The 20,601-nt window shown below is 31.3% G+C and overlaps 2 protein-coding genes across 7 annotated transcripts in view; one reads left to right on the forward strand and one right to left on the reverse strand.

The window, feature by feature from the left end:
* Positions 1 to 6,997, forward strand: part of LOC126814671 (TBC1 domain family member 12) — a 41,791-nt gene extending 34,794 nt beyond the window's left edge. For all 3 annotated transcript variants that reach the window (XM_050539977.2, XM_050539979.2, XM_050539978.2), the window contains exons 6-12: positions 273 to 353; positions 2,103 to 2,197; positions 2,467 to 2,538; positions 2,990 to 3,118; positions 3,330 to 3,439; positions 4,178 to 4,281; positions 4,605 to 6,997. In XM_050539977.2, coding sequence (XP_050395934.1) covers positions 273 to 353; positions 2,103 to 2,197; positions 2,467 to 2,538; positions 2,990 to 3,118; positions 3,330 to 3,439; positions 4,178 to 4,281; positions 4,605 to 4,792 — 779 coding nt within the window. In that variant the 3' untranslated portion in view covers positions 4,793 to 6,997. The remainder of the gene's footprint in view (positions 1 to 272; positions 354 to 2,102; positions 2,198 to 2,466; positions 2,539 to 2,989; positions 3,119 to 3,329; positions 3,440 to 4,177; positions 4,282 to 4,604) is intronic.
* Positions 6,998 to 11,040: 4,043 nt separating this feature from the next.
* Positions 11,041 to 20,601, reverse strand: part of LOC126814528 (fibroblast growth factor receptor-like 1) — a 70,392-nt gene continuing 60,831 nt past the window's right edge. For all 4 annotated transcript variants that reach the window (XM_050539722.2, XM_050539724.2, XM_050539723.2 and 1 more), the window contains 5 exons: positions 15,432 to 15,509; positions 14,774 to 15,049; positions 14,394 to 14,512; positions 13,701 to 13,938; positions 11,041 to 13,344 (listed from right to left, as the gene is read on the reverse strand). In XM_050539722.2, coding sequence (XP_050395679.1) covers positions 12,974 to 13,344; positions 13,701 to 13,938; positions 14,394 to 14,512; positions 14,774 to 15,049; positions 15,432 to 15,509 — 1,082 coding nt within the window. In that variant the 3' untranslated portion in view covers positions 11,041 to 12,973. The remainder of the gene's footprint in view (positions 13,345 to 13,700; positions 13,939 to 14,393; positions 14,513 to 14,773; positions 15,050 to 15,431; positions 15,510 to 20,601) is intronic.

Here is a 20,601-nt window from a genome sequence, read left to right on the forward strand (position 1 = left end):
ATTGTACCTGATATCACTTTACTTTTTGTTGTATTTTGTATTTGAAATGTAATATAACGTCATGTATTTGTATTTATTAGGTTATACAATGATGTACCTTGTATGTGATAGGTAATAAAATGTCACATTTGTATGTTATATGTAATAGGTAATAAAATGTCATATTTGTATTTTGTATGTAATAGGTTAGTGTTATAGGTAATAAAATGTCATATTTGTATTTTGTTTGTGATCTGATAGGTAATAAAATGACATATATTTATATTTTGTAGAATTATATGAGATATGTATTGGAAGAGCAGAAGAAAGAATTAAACTCATGCAAGATTCTGAGTCTATGTCTAGTTATGATCGTAAGTATAATAATTTATATTGTAAAAAAAAAATAGTGTACATTTTGTAATATTCTTGAAAGCTTGTAATATCTTTAATTGTAATGATTGAGAGTAGATCTTCAGGAATTTCAATAGCTTATGGATGGTGTTAAAGGTATATTTTCTTTTTGACATATTATCTTGTCCAAAAAATGTGCCTTTATCATATTTTATACTTACAATGAATGACAAATATGAATTATTCTTCAGTGTTTTTAAAAAATGTGAAATATAAGAAAGCCATTGTTCAGACAGTTGTAATATATATTGTCTCTAATTTTATCGTCTCATCTGTAAGAATTTGATCGTCTCTTCTGTCACAATTTGACATGTAATTAAAGAATTGATAAGAATCCATAATGTTATTGTCTGTACAGACTCTCCACTCGACTATGTTAAACCTAGTTTACTAGACAATGTAATATACATCCACCATCAGCTTTCATGTCCACTGGGGACTGTACTGATCAATAACTCAACTCTTACAGAGTGAGTAAAATAGGGCAGTAACTCTGAAAATATGTTGGAATCATCTTAGCTAAACATTAACTACCCGGTATACCATGGACTTAATAATACAATATAAGGTCCATGACTATACCTGAAATTTGACAAAAATTGGCCAAGAACTTAATTCTGTAGATTGAGTACCAGTAATTTTAGTTAATTATCAGTCATATTACAACTCCATTTACAAAAAAAACCCGCTCAAAATTAATAGAGACCATCTTTACCCATCAAACTGTTCCTGAAAATTTGATCAAAATCAGTACACACTAAGATGTACTCAAATTGATTATTTAACATCTAATTAGGAAATCACAAAACTGATGCTAGATAATCGATACTTGGATTATGTACAGTGAATTGAGTTATATGAATCAGGGGCAATAACTCTTGTATTACTTCTGCGAACAAGCTCAAAATCACTAGGTATTTTGGATGATCTTCTCCAAAAAATATGTTTTACATTCTAAAATATGATGATATTCAGCTTGTGGAATGAAGCTTTCTTTTATTCAATGATTACTGATGATAAATTAATTCACTACTATACTGAAATGAAATGAAATAGGGTTTAATTTCCTACTGTTCTGCTCCAACTGGGCATATGCCATACATTGTGGCCTACTCTTATATTGAATTCCAACATCCAAGGGATCTTTTACATGCACGCCAATGTGTACACGAGACCTTGGTTTTTCATCCCGTCCAAATAACTTGACAGATGTCCTTGTCAGACCCTCTGTCGTGCACCACTGACAATGGGGAAACCACGGCGGAAAATCCCGATGAACTTTCTCGGCCAATGCAGGGATCGAACACACGACCTCCAGGCTGGTGAGCCAACGTCTTACCCACTTAGCCATCGTGGCTCCCTACTACTATACTTCTTTCTTTGCTTTCAAAATGACACAATATATCAGATTACAACCTCCGGAACAAAATTTCATATTTAAATATATGTTGGGTTTTTAAAAAAAAAAAATAATGTGGTACTGTATGTTATATGGAATATCAGGAAATCTGTTAAATTTATATTATTCCATTTCCAAATGAATCTGATAAAAGCCAAATAAATGAATGCTTTTTCCTTCTTTTTTTTATAGAAAAACAGGATAATTGTAAGTTCTTTTTATTGTAATCAAGGCAAACAATGCTGTGAATTGTGAAGTAGAGATAACCATGTACCTTTATGTAATGTCTATTATATATTTTTTCTCATAGCTTCTGCAGAAACACCGTCCAACAAAGAAGATAGTGTTAAAGTTATTCGATTAGATGTATCTCGAACATTCCCACAGTTATGTATATTCCAGAAGGTAATACACTTGTTTAATTTAATATTATCCAGTCTGAATGATAACACATTTTATCTTCGGATGACAATAACTTGATTATAAAAAAATCAATAATATTCATCATGAGGACCTGGATGGAAGGAGATGTCATCATAGTTTTAAAAAGAGGGTTTTTTTGTTTTTTTTCTCCAATGTGAGGTGTGTGGTCTAAGGGGAGATAATATGACTTTGGGGTCGTGGTTGTGGAGTTGGCTCCCTTTAATCAATACATTTATTTGTTTCTATTACAGGGTGGTCCATATCATGATTTACTACATAGTTTATTAGGAGCTTATGCTACTTATAGACCAGATGTAGGTTATGTAAGTATTTTAATATTTATTTGATACAGTTGCAATATTGAAACAGCTTAATTTATGCATGAACATGATTTTCAAGCTGGGTTAGAAAATGGAACATGTCCTTTTCTATGAAAGAAACTTTGTCAATTCTTAAGATTTTAAAAGGTTGAAAACCTCATAGAATAGTGGCAAGTTTATTTGTACAGTTTACTCTTTATTATGCTATAATATATTTGAATATATCAGGTTCAGAAACATGAAGATTCGCTGTATATTTTCTTTTGAGCACGAGTCTGAAACTATTATTACTCTGTTTATGAAATTTCCAGTTGGTATACTTTATATGAGAAAACAAAAATTGGAATAATCTTTCATTGAGGAACCTTCCCATGAAACCCAATTTTATTCAAAATTAAAAGCCTCTGTTTAAATTTACTCAGATTTTTTAATCAAACTTGTTTATGTTTTGTAGGTACAGGGTATGTCATTTATAGCTGGTATATTATTATTAAATCTAGAGGCAGCTGATGCTTTTATTTGTTTTGCTAATTTGTTGAACAGACCATGTCAGGTGACTTTCTTTAGAATGGATGAAAACATGGTAAGAATATTTCTTTAAACTTCATTCATCGAGATATTTTTTATTTCAGGAAGTAAAATGAAATAAATTTATAGATACATCTATTATTTGATCTGAAAACAAAATACAGGAAAATTAGGACAAAGGCTTGTGTTTTACAAGCTAATAAATATTGTTCACATTATTTTTTCATTACACAACAAAATATAAATAGACATGTTTTATAATTTAGATGAAGGCCTATTACAACACATTTGAAGAATTTTTTAAAGAGAACCTGCCTGTATTATATGAATATTTTCTGAAACAAAATATGACCCCGAACTTGTATCTCATTGATTGGTATGTTTTTTTATTAATTTTTGTAGATTTGCTTTTATCTCTGACTAATCTCAATTAAATTACTTTGGTAACAAAAATTTCCTCTGTGTAATTGGTTATGTAGTCCTGACCAATGAAGTGGGGTGAGATAAAAGTGTATTGAAATCAATGCATCATATCCTATCCTATTTCTTATTACAACAAGGTGGCTTCTGGTATTTTTTACCAAGAACTAATATCAGATAATTACATGATTTTTATCTTATTTCAACACTTCTGTGTGTTGGCGTAGAAAAGGTCACTATCATGTCACCATTGTTGGACAATTTTCACTGTGATCTATCTTCACATGCTATCAATGTTATTTCAATATTAATATGTCTTGTTTCAATAGCTACCTGTAAGTCTTCCTGTATTTTAGAGCTATAGTTCTATCTATTTTTGTTTTTGATGGAAACAAACAAATATGTCTGGAGTTTCCTCACTTGTGCCACATGCTGGATGGTCAGTCTAGAACGTCTCGAATTGACAGAATTGCAATCAAGTGGCATGGAATTCAGTCCTGTTACAGTCCTGTTACAATTCTGTCAGCCCCAACACCTGAGGTGGTGTGAGTAAAACCGTGACGTAATCAAATTCAACGAATATTTTTCGGCCGTGATGATTGGTTGATATATTTTTTTTATGCAGTCGACACATGCGTCCTAGGCTGAAATCCTAATATGCCATATTAAATGGTTTATCCCATTGTGATTACAGGATATTTTTAATGTACAGCAAATCACTACCATTAGATGTTGTATGTAGAGTGTGGGATGTAATCTGGAGAGATGGAGAAGAATTTATATTTAGAACAGCTTTAGGTAAACGATTTTATTTTTCTAACTTACATAAATGTCTTTGGCAATGTAGTAGAAAATAATTGTGAATTTTTGCAATGATAAAAAAATACCTAAAATCTTTAGAGAACAATCAATTTTAACCTCATAATTTTTGAAAATAATATTTTGATTATTTATTAAAAGTGAAGATGAAAATTAAATTTCTTACTTTATGATATTGGTTGATCATCTTAGGGATGTTTTTCAAAAAATTGTAGATTGTTTTTTACTGTTTTACAATAAATTAAACTTATAGGAAGAATACGATTTTTCATACATGTTTGTTTTCAAATCTTATGTTTTAGGTATTTTAAAAACGTATGAGAAAACTCTGTTAGGTATGGATTTTATACACATAGCCCAGTTTTTAACCAAATTACCCGAAGATATATCAGGAGATGAGTTGTTCCGTAATATAGAACCTATAAAAATGAATATAGACAAGAAAAAGTTTGTGAATATTCTTGCAACACACAAAGGCGTGGATTCATGATGGAAGTGAGATATAGGACAATAGGTTCACAATAATCCATAGTGATCATTTGATTCACACACAGAATGCTGAGATTGCTCGATGGCGTCAAATTAGAATAAAGAATGATTTGAGTTTGTTCACAGAGTAGTCACAGAATACCTCACACTGAATTACAACAGAACAAGTTTTAATATAACTAGTGATATGTTCATTAACATTGTTATTTACGATACAATCACTTAGAAAAAGCCATTCAGTGGTGATATTTACAAATAATGGAGATAACAGTAGACCAAAATTACAAAAAATGGCAAAATTAGTTAATTTTTTGTACACTTAAAAAAATGAATGGTTTGTGTCATAATCGGATAAGTCATAGTTTGTGATAGATAATTAGCTGTGATGTGACATTGATATTTTACATATTGTGGTTAATAAGTTATCAAGTGTAAATGCTAGCCAGTGAGATTACTTTATAACGATCTTTGTAAATATGTATGTTAATATTTAAGAGATTATTCTGTTGAACTTCAAAACAAATCAACAAATGTTAAATACAATGACTAGTTATACAGCGCTTGGTTCCCAGAAGAAAAATTAAACTGGTCTTTGGTCTGTTGGTTAAAAAAACTGAATATCTGAGACAAGCATTTGAATATAAGCTTTAATATTTTGTCAAAGAGTTTTACAATTTTTTAAGGCACTCCTGGAAAACATTGCATAACTTCTAGGAAACAATATTTGCTTGTGTTAAGTTTCAGTGTTCAAAGTACAGCATACCTTACTCAATATTCGTTTAGCTACATCATGGATTGTTTTTCTTGCAAAATACATATATGCCTTTAATTCTTTACTTGGTCAAGTTTTCATTGCTCAACATCTTTTTAAACTAAAACATTCCATGCTAATATTTCTCCATTTAATCAAATAATTACACATTTTGTGCAATTTAAAAAAACAATTAGCCATCTATTTCCTTTCTCACCCATATCAAATTAGTGCTCTATTTTCTATTTAATTTTGTATGCATAATCACAAAAGTTATGTGAATTGATGATGTTATTGGCTCCATAAAGAAGTTTATATTTTAATATTATATGCACTTGTACATGGTTCACTTAATAATTGTTTTAATTATGCATCATGTGTGTTTATTGATATATATGTACAGTTTCTAATTTTATTGGATAAATTGATAAGAGAAGAAATTTGTACCGATTAGGTAGAAGATGAAAACATAAATAATTAAATATGATAAATTATTTGATTTCTTAAGAATTTCTAGAACACAAAATTAATCAAATTTTATAGAAAATTTAAGTATTTAAATTGATTATATGTACCAGTGACCAGTGTAGATTATGTGATTATTGTACAATTATTGTGCTAAATCACAACCAAAAATAAGTAACCAGTACCAGTAATAGTATTATGATGCAACTAATGAACTGTTAAACCTACTACAGCACTAAATTTTGTATGTTATTTTTATAAACAAACAGTAAAACTTGTATTACTCTGAACATTTTATCACTCTCATATAGTGCCAAAATTATTGTTTTTTCAAAAATGTACAGTTAGGATTAAAGAGATCAGATAAACTATTGTCAATCAGAAAAAATAAGTTTAAGTGGAAAATTTTTTAGCTAACTCTTACCATTTTGTTAATCATTTAAAAACTACAATAAAGATAAGTAACAGTGTGTAGGAAACTACTAAATGGATTGATTTTAGCCAACAGAAAAATTAGAAGAAAAAATACTACTTGTAATATGATGTAAATATATTCTATATTTGTATATAAAGATAGACTCAGTATATATTTTTTGGCAGAATTGTAAATAGTTGCAGTTTTATATTAAGCTCATTTTAATATTTTTCCTATCTTAAGATGTTGTGATCTGTTTGGTATTAGAAATTTTTAACTAGTTATAGATAGACCTATTGAGTTAATTTGAATATCCATTGGAATTTCTGCTCGCAACATTTTTCTGTAAATCTTGTTTACTTTGTCATTCACTCTTTTAATAAATTATTAACCTTATACCTTTAATTGCTCAGAAGTCACAAATTATTTGATTTCAAGGTTCAAAGTTCAAGGTATAAAATTTAGGTAATATCAAATAAAAACAATGCAATTCTGTTTAGAGTTATTTTTATGTATATAAAGCATAATGTAAATTAAAATATTTATGATTACTGTAATAAATGATATGCAACTGACGTCTTTTTTGTTATATTTACATATTGCACATTTGCATTCCCCAATAAATTCTGATGTATTTAAATTTGTTCTTGAACATCATGCAGGCAAAAGGGTTAACCCAGATAGTTGGAGAGGTTAATTATTTCCCATTAGGATTTAGGTCTGGATAATTGTTGTGTGAAGCCTACAATAAACACTCTGTGAGGGGGGATAGTTCAATGAAATATTGTTTATTTTTAACGAAAATGAAATCTTTATGCATTTATAGGTCACAGCTTTATCTATAGCCTGGTTATCATGTGGATTGAGTATGTAGTGGGGAGTACTAATTTGTAAAATGCCCAATTTTTTATATTTTTTAAAAACAAATTTTGTTACATTTATGTTTACAAGCATGTTGAATACATTTATGTTTAATACATAAGCCTTTAAGCCTTACTAACAAGGGTTCCTACTGTACACAGATCTAAGAAAAAATGTGTACTATTTATACAGAATTCAGTTTAAAAAAATTACATGATCAATGACGATCTATTCAGTGTCATTTATATAGTGGGGTTTGGTAGAGGAAGATGCTTGATATGTGTTTATCTTTATATTACTGCAATCTCAAACAGTATTAAAATGATTCCATATTATTTGTGAGAATGGACATAACACAAAGAGAAGTTCCAAAGTTTTATATGAGACTTGCATAAGGTAAATAGTGTGTTATTTACTTTTTATACATCCACTTTACATAGGTACTCATTCCTTATACCCTAAGGATGATCACTATTGTTTTCGGTGCATGCCCAAACCCTCAGGGGCTGAGCCACACCCGTTTCTTGTATTTGTTTGTTTGTCGTCTACAGGCCGCATTTCATAACGTATCATCTTGAAACTTTGCATAATTATTCCTTATACCATAAGGCACATCGCTATTGCCTGTGGCCTTCTTTGCCTGTTGGCATATTACAGTCATTGCAGCCATTTCATATTTTAGGGGGGTTGGATGGCCGAATGGTTAGCACGCGTGCGCTGTATCATACAGTCTGTCATTGACTCAACTGGCGTGGTTTCGATTCCCTGGTTGTATGTGACAAGGAGCCTGTCCAACCTCGTGGGTTTGCTCCGGGGCCTTCGGTTTCCTCCCACTGCTAAAGACCCCTACGCTCAAGCGAATTATTGAAATAAAATTGAACCATGTGTTAGTCCCGAAAAGACCTAGTTTGTGTCAAGTGGACGTTAAACCCCATTTCTCTCTATCTCTTCATTTTAAAAAGCAGGAATGTGGACGTATATTGCTCTTGTTTAATTTGGAATAATTTATTATTTGTTAACATAATCCCATGTATACAAAGCTTCTCAATTTACCAATTACCAAAAGTAAATTAATTATCTTTTCAATTTGCTAAATTTATTGAATAACATGTCCAATTTGGTTATGGGCATGGAAAACAAATCCATATCTATACATTAACCATCAATATCTGTGGTCGCTGGTGTCAAATACTCTATAAATTAGTTTGCCAGGCAATGAAACATACGCCCACAGCATCTAAGTTGTCCAGACAGTCAACAAGGGCTATCACAACACACTAAAACCAGATTAAGAGTAACAACCCTTTAAGTAATTCTCAGAAATCATTAGAAGTTTTTGGGTTGTTTGTCTCATGAAATTAAACACTGTGTATAAAACTCTAGCACATCAACAAGATTTCTCAAGTAATCAAGGGCCATATAACTTAGGCAGTAATTATTTGAAATTGTTGAAAAGCAATAGGCGTCTCTGTCTAATAACCTTATGTTGTTGTTCTTAGTGTTAAACATCAGCTTCCACCGAAGGTGATGTCAGACAAGTTGTCTTATTTTCATTTTTATTTTCCTGCCGCACGCAGGGGTCTTTCCTGTGAGAGGAAACCGGAGTACCCAGAGTAAACCCACAAGGTTGAGAAGGCGCCCCTATCTCCAAGCCACATATGCTCACACCAGGTATTAAAACCACAACTGCAATCCAGAGGTAACCGGTCAGCTAGAGGTCAAGCGACTAGGCCATCCCAATCCCCCTCATAACCTTAAAGACAGTGTATAAATTTATAGTCAATCGGTTATAAACTTTTACCTCTTAGAGTGTCCACAAGATATTTCAAAGTGATCAAGGGCTGTATTTCTGGCACAGTAATTATTGGAAATTGTTGAAAATCAACAGGCGTCTTCGTCTCACGACCATAAACACTGTATAAAGTGGATATTAACTTTAGGCTCTAGAGCATCCACAGGATATGAAGGGCCATATCTCTGGCATTAAATATCGGAAATTGTCAGAAGATTAAGAGGCTTCTTTGTCTCATGACCTTAAATACTGTGCATAAATTTAAAGTCAATCTAATATTAACTTTAGCAATTGTGGACGTCAGACGGGATGTGGGAAGTCAGCTTAGTCAAGAAAGTTAGAAATTTTGAATATTTAATTCTATGATTCCTGTGGAATAGGTATAGTCTGGTATACATATTGCACTACCAATTTGTATAAGTTTTACACAGAGCAGAAATTTGGAATTTGTCTGGTGCCTTAAGCGCACCCTACCACAACACCCTTATATTTAACATTAATGAAATTAACAGATCTGTTTAAATCATTCATTTTGAACAAATAAATGTAGAAGTTTTAATGGAAAAAATATTTGAAGCTTTTATTGGAGACAGACCTTGTAGTTCATTTATTATAGCAGTTCTCTCTCTCTCACCTTTTGCATGGGGATTTTTGTTGATTTTTTAGTCTACAATGAAAGGGGGTTTGAATTAACATTTTCTGCCAGGTTTTGGTAAATACTCTTGACTAAGAGGTGGAAGGCTAACTGAGTTTGGTTATGTGATATGTTTAGTGGATAGTTACATGTTTTTAGTATGCCACGAGATGGTGTGTCTCAAAATTTCACTGGTCAACCTCATACAAAATCTGGAGTAAAGACATGACCATTTGTGGCTCGGTGTGTAGTGAAAGGCCTTATGCCCAACGAAAATTTGGGGAAAAGAGACCAGAATTAACATAGATGTCAATGGGAAACCCCGTCCCGCTCCGCACACCAATGTTGGTTACACGTTACAATAGCCACCACAAATTTTGAGGTAACGAACTTAAACTCAGCAGTTGAGTATCAACCTCTTCTTGGTCCTGGTGCTAGCTAAAACTTGATTATATTCTTCCTGTAATCTTATTATATATGTACTTTAATACTCCATATCAATTTATAATATATGCTTATATCATTTATTTATCTTGCATTTGGCTGGTTTCCGCATCCTGTGAATAAAATATTGTTTAAAAAATTAATGGTGGTCTGCTTCCTATTGTAGTTATGTAGTTACCTCCCATTAACCCAGATTTTACGATATTTGTTAAGTATAGTTTTCCCTTCTTTTGCCAACTGGCAGTGTTCTGGAATAAATATACCATGTACTGTATACAAAGCTTCCATTTTCTTTAGTTTCAGATATGCTTTATTCAACAGTTTAACAAGTTTTTTTGGTTAGACGGGCTAATGAAGACAGGGCACGGTTTTACAATGAAGTTTATAATAATTATGTAATGCATCAAAATTCTAGTGTAGTAATCACAATAAGTCTACTTATGGCCATTTTTTAAAATATTTTGGTGCAAGACATCTGTTGGCAAAATCCTGAAGAGTTATACTTTATATATCTTATTGAAATTTTCGATGAATTCTATTGAAGTACATGTACTATTTATCACACTGAACCATGAATATGTGTAATAACATAATATATTATGGATAGTACAAGTTTTGAAAATAAAGCACTGCATTACATCAGACCGGAATGGGCTATGTCCAGATAGATACCAACTACCAACCAACTACTACCAACATACATTCTTGCTATGCCCACATGAAGTGGTGCAAATGTTAGGGTTGAGTGCTTAACTGTTGATTCTCCTCAAATGACCTAGGCTACACAGAGGTTCCATAGAACAATGAACTGTATGTCCATTAAACGCCAAAATCTAATCCCCATATCATAGCAAACCGGATTTATTCAACATAACAAAAAGACTGAATACATATGAAAAAGATTTATTCTCGTTGAGGGCATAAATGTACAGATGAACGTACATTAGGAATGGGGAGTTATTTCCCTTCAAATCCTTATTCATTACTCTTTTTTCGGACAAATTTATGCAACTAGGCATAGCATTGGATGTTTGTTAATTCTTTCAAATGAAAAGGATTTAAAGAGAAAAAAAAACAAGGATGAAGATGAATATATATATATATATCTTATATATATACATAAATATAATATTTGATACCAAACAACATGATACAGTATTTAATAGCCTTGCATATAACAAATAAATGCACTTTTAACACAAAATTAAGTAATCTGTACTGATTATTAAAGTGATGTAGCAAAATTTAAACTGCAGTCAACAAAAATCATAATTTATGAAAATTTTAATTTACTTTTCATAGCAATTGTCAAATAAAATCATAATAAATAGTGTAACAATGGTACTGGTAATAATAACATTGGCTGACAATCTATTAATAACTCGTCTTTACATTCTCTATTGTATCAACAATCCTTTACTTACAATTTCCATATATGCATTAAAGCCATACACCAAGAGGTTTAACTGCCATAAAAAAAAAACACTTTAATTAATAACTTTCTCTGATGAATAAAAGTAAAAGCTTTGATGTTTTTGATACCCAACCGTAACAATTGTTCATCTGCTACCAGAGACTACATGTACATGTATATACCGGTAACAACAGATTCATTTCTCTAAACTTGTGACTCTACTTATTCTATGTAGCAAAAATATTTTGTAATTATACAGTTTTCATATACACATGTATCAAAAGAAATTGAGGTAGATTGAAGGAAAAGCTAAATAATGTGTCATGTTCGTAAATGCCACATACATTGTACATCATCCACATGAATTTAAAAATCATTTAGTTTCTAACTGAAATAACCAAAAATAATGTGAGTCACTTGGGCAAAATATTATTTTCGGTAGCAGCAAAAGCTAATGCTCACTACGAACCAATACCAAACAAAACAAGTTAAATTTAATATATCGTTAATGGTTTACCGATAATACCTTAAACAAAACAAAATATCTAGCACTAATTTTATAACAATTTTTCATCAATGCCCCAGGCACCCGATTCTCGCTTTTATAATTTAATAATCATTCGTCCATAACGTAAAATTGAGAATTTTTTAATCTTTCTTTACCCTGTTCAAAACAAAAGATTATAATGAAACTCTGTACCATGTACTTGACATTGACAGATACACTCCCACACAACATACACAGACAGGAATACAACAAATAAACAAATAATGTAAAAACTGTACATATAAACATAGGGTTGACAATAAATTATACAAACTTTAGCAAATATGTACACTTGATAAGCACAAAATGTGCCTGACGCATTCACAGGTTAAGCCTATTTCTCACAACAAATTCTTATCAAGCCATACACTCAAAGTTTCTTTTGTTTTCTTCGATGTTCACAAAAAGGTGTGTAAGGCAAGGTAGAACATATTATAGTTGGAATCAACTATAGTTTTAAGTTTTTCATTTATCTTTGGTTAGATGCAATCTTATTCACATATTAAAATATAACTATGTGTCTTCTATATCACATACACGAAGCAATACACTGGCCACATCCATTTCTCTCCTTCCTCACAAAACACAAGTTCACTGAGCAAATGGGTAGTCAAGTGCACTTCATTTTAAATAAAATCAACTGAAGTCATTAAATCTTCTCATTATGTTGTCCCATCAATCTTTCTCTTTAATATCTGGCCATTTTTATTCTGGATTTCGTAAAGAAATTTATCACAAAACATTTGGTTCATACAAACAGATAATGTTATTTTTTTTTTGCCCTTTTTCCTCTCTTCACTAAAAAGTTTTTATTCCTGAATAAAGTGTTTATCTATATTACAGTAGGGTTGGTAGGATTTTAATAACTATATTGATTATGTTGATGATGATGATGATGAGGATGATGTTGAGATACTGATGATATGTCTGAGTATAAGTCTACACTAGGGGTGGGGGTTTTGGGGATTTTCTCCCGACTAATAGGCAACATATTTGAATTGTTGTGATAGTTATTGGTATAGAAGTCTTTATCTTGAGTAGGGACAGGGAATCTTTGAATCTTTAGATTGCTGCCTTGATTGTTACATTGACGGCGTCTACGTATATAGAAGAGGAGCACTCCGAACAAACCCATTCCTATTATAGCAGAGGGCACGGCAATAAACAGAGGTAGATGATTTTTTGGACTGGAGGAATCTTGATTCGTATATGACAAACCAGTATTAGGTCCTGAAAAAGATAAAAAATAAAAATACTATAATTAGACAGTGTAATATGAGCAAAAATGAATCTTTCTTTCATAATTTATTAGTACTGGCACAATATACCCAACTTCACACAATAGACAGTATGAGCAGCAAAGAGCTGAATCAATACTTTATTAATCATTCTTCAAATTTAACATATATTTTCTATACAAAATGCATATTACACTGAAAACCATTCTCATGATACGAAATGACACATTTTAAGTACGGTACTTTGTTAAATTTGTGGCCTGGATATGGATTGTAATTTGAACCTGTTCTGTAATTGATTGATAAATATTTAAAGTCATTATGAATATGATTAAAAAACTAACTAACCAGAAGACACTGTAAGGAAGGCGCTACGGAAACTGTAGCCCATACTGTTGGCACCAAGGCAGATATACATGCCACCATCACTTTCTGTAGCATGTGTAATAAGTAATTTATTAACATAAGTTCCATCAGGTCGATTCCACACTTCTCCAGTTTTTAACACCACAAATTTCTGACCTTTCACCTCTATTGTTGTATTTAAATTAGGAATGGAATCCAAATCCTCCACTCGTTTTAACCACTAAAAAGAAGAAAGTTTCATGAATTTCTGGTAATGATGACAAAAACAACTACACAAAAATAGAAACAAATCACCACTGCAAAGATAGTTTCAAACACTGGCTTTATCTATAAATTTGAAATTTTCAACCAAGAGAGATTGTTATCGAATAAAAATATATCTATTCTAATATTTGTGACTGCCGTTTGCGTGTTGGCAAGTACACTTTGGCTGTCCCAGGGTTGAAATTTGGTGTATAGGGGTAGCTTGGACCGGAAAGTAACATAGCCTAGGTGGCGTTGGCCTACTGCTTCTGGAGTTATACTACTTTCAACCTGTGATATAAAATCTAATAAAACTGTTAATTTCATTTTAGACTGAAATCACTGGATCTAGTCATTTCAAAGTCTCTCTTATACCTTTATACCTTTAGTGTATATCAACTTCAACCATCTGAGACAAAAAGCAATATTTACCTGAATGTGGGGTTGAACCACACTACGAACACGACACTGGAATGATGCAGTACCCCCATAATCTACTGTTGTATTCATAGGATGAGGTGATATTAATACTGGTTTCGTCTTGATTTTTTCTACAACAAGGATAAATTCTATCATGATCATAAGATGAGTAATTTATCATTCTACAGCTCAAATAGATAAATTTACTTGACATTGTCAGAACATATTTCACGCTTAATTCTTTAACCTTTTTCATCCATATTCACCAGGGACAATAGCATGATATTTTGGGTTCAATGCATAGCAACAGAGCATTTTCCAATTATTTTATTTTTGCCATTCAAGATAATTCTATAGCCACCATTTGCTTTAAACTTAATATCTAAACTTACCGATAACTTCTAAAGTATAAGTGTGGTTAATTTGACCCAATCTGTTTGAAACTTTACATGTATATTCCCCGGTCTCTAGTTCATTAACATTCTGTAATTTTAATATCCATTGTGGATGTTTACTTGGATCTTCATCTATCTGTATAAGTTGATTATTAAAGAACCAAGTCACATGAGGTCGTGGATTGCCAGTAGCTCGACACTTTAATCGAACAGAGCTCCCAACAGGTCGTACTATATGATCTTTCTTTGGTAGTTCAGTAAAGACAGGGGGAGCTGAAAAAAAAAAATCGAGAAATATCTTAGATTATCGTGCAATAATAATTCTTTGTCTGATACTACCTTTCAAGAATTTTTATAGGAATAGAAATATCAATTCTCATAAAAGGTTTAATTCACACCTTTCATAATACAGATTTATAACAAACTTACAACACTGTCAGATTTTATTGATTATATTGCCTTCAGGAGCAATGGTCATTCAAATATAATTTGTGTAATCTGTTAATAGAGGTCCATTAAAATTTACAATTAATTCAGACTGGCAACAGCCTACAGTATAACATCTATTAGCATGTATGATACTAAGTATTTTGTGATCTACCACAATGCAAACAAAATTATCCAATAAAATTTTATAAATAGGGAAAAATCTTACCTCCTTCTTTTCTTAGATCTTCATCAGGTGATTGATTATACAAACTATTATCTTGTTTTACAATTCCTTTCTCTTCATCTAAAAAACATAATTAAAACAATGATTTAATTAATACATCAATTGGTATCCAATATCAAATAATAATTTTAACACTGTCAAATAATAATTGTTCTTGTTATTAGAAAATAATGAAGTCCTGATCAAACAATTTGATTGAAATACATGTGTCATTGTAATAGCCCAGTATCAATTACATGGTAACCCATTAATGATGAACTGGTGCAGTAGCGAATCAAATTTCCATGTCCATCGGTTTTTATTGATGTCATGTCTCTTTCAATTTGACCAATCATCTGGTCAAAGATCAATAGTGGTGATAATGGTCAAGATATTGGTCTCACACCATCATAAATACATTGTCTCTTATTACAATTTTATTGATTTCATTCAGCCTTTATAAACGTCTCTAATGATGTTCATTCTACAGTTAATATTTCAAATTCAAATCTCAGTGAACTAAATGTTTGGAGTGATATTATATTTTCAAAAAATATGAAAAATTTAGTTTGATATGGTTTGATCCGGTAAGATTAAATTGAGCAAAATAACGAAATCCCAATGTAATTCAAGAGAGAAAATTTTAGCATTATTCAGTGCATGTATTTTGGACAGCATTAAAATAGAAACTGTACGATTTCTATTTTCTCATTGTGTTTTTTGTGAGTGTGTTGTAAAGTTATCAATGAAATGTTGGTGACAGCGTTGTTTTAATGTGAGCTAAAACAGATCCGAGATATTGGCTAACAATAGAAAATCCCAGTGTCAAGATCAACTTGTGTGGATACAGCCGAAGTTTTAGTCCCTATTCAAACAGCCTAGTAAACTGGGTCACATATTTTATCATGGCATGTCGATGTTTCCTGTACAGTGCAGGAAATCAACATGTAAAAGTATTGTCATTCATTCACTCTTCTTTACCATCTTCTTTATGACCCCTTCCTGTTAAAACAACCCATTATTGAATAGTGGTAACAAACCAAACCTAATAGTTAGTACAGGAGAACCTCATCACTAGCTGTAAAAACGTGAACTGAAAAATAACTGAACGGAAATATGCGAACGGGAAAAAATAACTCCTAGAAGAAAAAAAAAAAGTAAACGGAAGAATCTCCTCAAAATGTGTTAGAAAATTACAATAATTTTAATAATGTTCCACCTTTGAAAAATATTTAAATATATCAAAAACTCTGACATGTCGAGTCTACACAAGAAATTGTGGATGAACAAACATTAAATGTGGGCTTATAAAAATCCCTAATCATGAAATTAAGATAAATTCTAACAATAAGGTTTATTTGTTCATGTTCAGGACTTCTTGGCTGTATCTAAGAATACAATCTCACAAGTCAGAAGAAATCTCATTAAAAAGTATGTTTTTTTTAAAAAAAACAAAAACTGTGAATGGAGGGGCTGGTATTATTATGCACAGTAAGACTTATAGAATGTGTATTTAAATGGTAAGATATAGCCTAGGGTTATATGGTATATTCTATCATCTACATAATGTAACTGTATTAATATCAAGTTTACACCGTTCCTTTTTTTTTTATTCACTATCCTTCTTTTGTGTTCCCCAATAATTTAAGTCTTGAGTCTTTAGGAATTTCTACAACTTTGATCAAGAGAGCGTGACTCAAACCCAGCATGACTGGGAACAAATGATTACTAGCCAATAATTGTTGACATAGTGAGCCAATCAGAAGGGTTTTTTTTATCTGTATCTTTAAAATCCTACATTATGAATTAAAAACTTTACATTGAAATCAGAACCATAAAGTATATTCACGCTCAACTCAACTGAAATTTTATTTTGAAAAAGAAAAGCTGTTTTGCATGCTTTTTACAAATATAACTTTTCAAATACCTCTGCAATTATGTAAGTGTAATAGTTATTTTTTTCACAGCAGAATGACTTGTTATTGTTGAACATAATTTCACACTTAACTAACAGCTTTATTATGGCTTTATATAATTACTGTAAATCATTTGAATGTTAACTGCATGTTTTATGAGTATATGTTAAGTATATATATAGTTCATCAATCAATGAGTTAAGTGTATTTTATGAGAGAGATATGTTAAGTGAATGTTTGTTAAAGTTAGCCCATCTGGTAATGTGTGAAGATAATAACAGCTGTTAAAACCATCCTAACACAGATCTAATATCACTACAGTTCCACACAATAAAGAAACTTTCCATGTTCTTCATGTACATCTAATTCTCCATAGCACCGTAAACTATTGTAATTGTATGCATTGCCAAAAACTTTTAATTAGTCTACTTAACAAAACCAGTATCTTAGAAATCGGTAATTCTGATCTCAGAGAGGATAGTGAAAGACAGAAGGCATAAATAAGTAACATCTAAAATCTCCATTTTTTTAGGACAGAAAAGAATGAATTTTTTTATTCCAATACTGAGTGCTGCAGAACAAAGCAACCCATATGTTGTTTACATTAGAATTACATGTTTCTGCATATTTAAATTCAATATCCATATTGTTGAAGATATCCTTGCTTCAATAACAAACGGGTGTCAGAAATTAACAGCACCATGTTATTATTCCCTTTAGCCAAGAAATCATTTTCAAATTTTTTAATTAGGTAATAATGCACTAGTCTCAACCAATTAGGTATTCTATTTAGCAGAGAGAAAACATTCTCCATTAGTCATTAAGAAAATTCAAGCTTTTTTTGATGTGTCACAAAAGTTCTGTCAATGTTTGAAATTAAGTGACAGATCCAAAGATGGCAGATTTTCACCAGACTACAAAAAACATCAGCCATTAAAAAATTTAAATCATGCTTTCAACAACTGATTGAAATCCTTTAAGGTTTTAAATCATATTTTCGAAAGTTTAAGAAATGTCTAATTTATAAATGTAGTGTAGAGAGACGAGTGTGATAGATGTCATAAAGAAACTCAAGTCTCTGTCAGCAGTAAAAGAATGGAAGCCTGCCATCTGTTTACTTAGTTTGTGTTGAATAAATTTGGTAGAAATTAGTTTTTCATTGAGTTCACACTATATTGTATCCCCATCACAGAGCGTGTAGAATTTACACAAGACTTCAGCTCCACTCTCCCATCTCATTCAAACTCAGACACAGTATTGAATTTTTTTTACGCTGGTATTATGACTGTTCCCCCATACTATGGTCTCCTGTTTTCACACTCCGTGTAAAACGAGAAGTGGCCCCTTTTGTTTGCCCCTAATTGGCTGTGTATTTGTACAAAAGCTGACCGAAGGCAGAGTGGCGGTCATCCACTTTAAATTTTCTTTATCAATAGTCCTATGCAAAGCCACAATAACCACCAAAATTAGAAGTTTGTTTGGACAGCCGTAGGAAAGTGACCATTGTCCATGATTTGATGGGATTTTCTATTATGTATTTTTTCATGTCTTTCAATGAATTTTCCAGCCAGACCACCTTGCATCTGAAGACGATCAAATCAAGTATGAAAGATAGAGTACTCAATAGCACCATCAAGTGTTTGAGAGAATAATAAGAAGAGAAAATGTCACTTTTAAGCCGCCATGTTTCAAATATTACCTTAATCATCCAAGCCTATTGAAAAATAAATAAACCATCATGTTCCTTGAATGGTGTCCCTACTGGGTCAGATTTAGGGCAAGTAAATTAAGCAGAGTACTACCATATTTTGTAATCATCAGTGTGAAATTAGTTTTTATTTGTGTAGAATATGAAGGATTGAGGATCATAATACACAGGTGACAGACAAATAGACTTTTTTACATCTGCCCTCATTCAGGGGTCATGTCTGGTGTTGAATGTTATATTCATGGTGTAATTAATTCTAGAATATTGTTGTAAATTAATTCTAGTTTGTGAAGATGTTTATCAAAGTTTGAAGTATTTGTAGTAATATGAGAGGTATAAACTATGTATTGTATAGGTTATCTTTATCTTGTTATCTTACTATCAATAAAGTCCTAGCTGCCATATTATCATATCATGACACCCAAATCTAGGTTGATGTAATTCAAACTAAGGTCAGTTCTGTTGACATTTCTATCAATCAATTAATGTCAGTTTCAAATAAAAACTCAACCATTTTAAAAATCACTAAAATTTAGACAGGGTTAAATGTTGAGGTACTTTTCTATCACTATGATATTAATTTGAAGTTGGCCTATCACATTATTTTGTATGCTCATCTGGCAGAAATGTAAATATTTTTCAAATTGAGATATAGTTTGAAAGGCAAATGAAAATCTGGTTAAAAGTCTGATTAATATGTCAACAGAATACAACATAAATGAAATTATTCAATATAACATGTTTTTCTTTTTAGGTTAATTTAGTCCAAGTATTTAATTCAAAAAGCGGATGTCTTACAGGATGTTCATCATCCTTGGTGATAAGATAAACTACTTTAAATTTCCTACAAAGACACACCCATGTTTAAACAAAACAATTAAACAATTTCACAATAATTGTTTGTTTATTGATAATAACAATTAACATATAATAAATAAATCATACTAAAGTGAAGTGAAGTTATCTCAATGTTTCAATTTGTGGGGTGTTATCTCTAGTTTTTCAAGATAAGACAACAGACTGGTATTGTTTTCTTTTACATAATATATCCGTACTTATCACTGTGCATGATGAAGAAGTCAAAATACACAGGTTCAAGCACCCAAGTTGATAACTGATGATTGTATAGGTCATCTCAAGCAATTCTTTTTGTCTTTTCAACTGATAAAACACAACCCAATCTATTTTGGAACATGAAAAAAAAAATTCTGTTCAGATGGCTACATAAGCTATGTTGAAGTTTAAAGGAGCTTAATCACTCATATTTGGGACCTAGAAATTGACAAAAATGGGTTATGACGCATATAATAATGTTATATGAATGTATATAAACTGATTTACATTCAATCGTTTTCAAATAAGCTCTGTTCAGCGAAATACGTCAGAAATCTCAATCGAATGGCAATCTCTAGCGTCTGGTTATTCCAGTCTACAACGATAGTATTTATTGTGCATGCTCTCCAGATAAGAATATCAGAAGCCCATCTTTTCCCAGGAAGATCACAACATCAATTTTGATTTAAATTGACAAATTATTCATGTTTTTAAT

Source organism: Patella vulgata, chromosome 3 (genome assembly GCF_932274485.2).
Source record: "Patella vulgata chromosome 3, xgPatVulg1.2, whole genome shotgun sequence".
Lineage (NCBI taxonomy): Eukaryota > Metazoa > Mollusca > Gastropoda > Patellidae > Patella > Patella vulgata.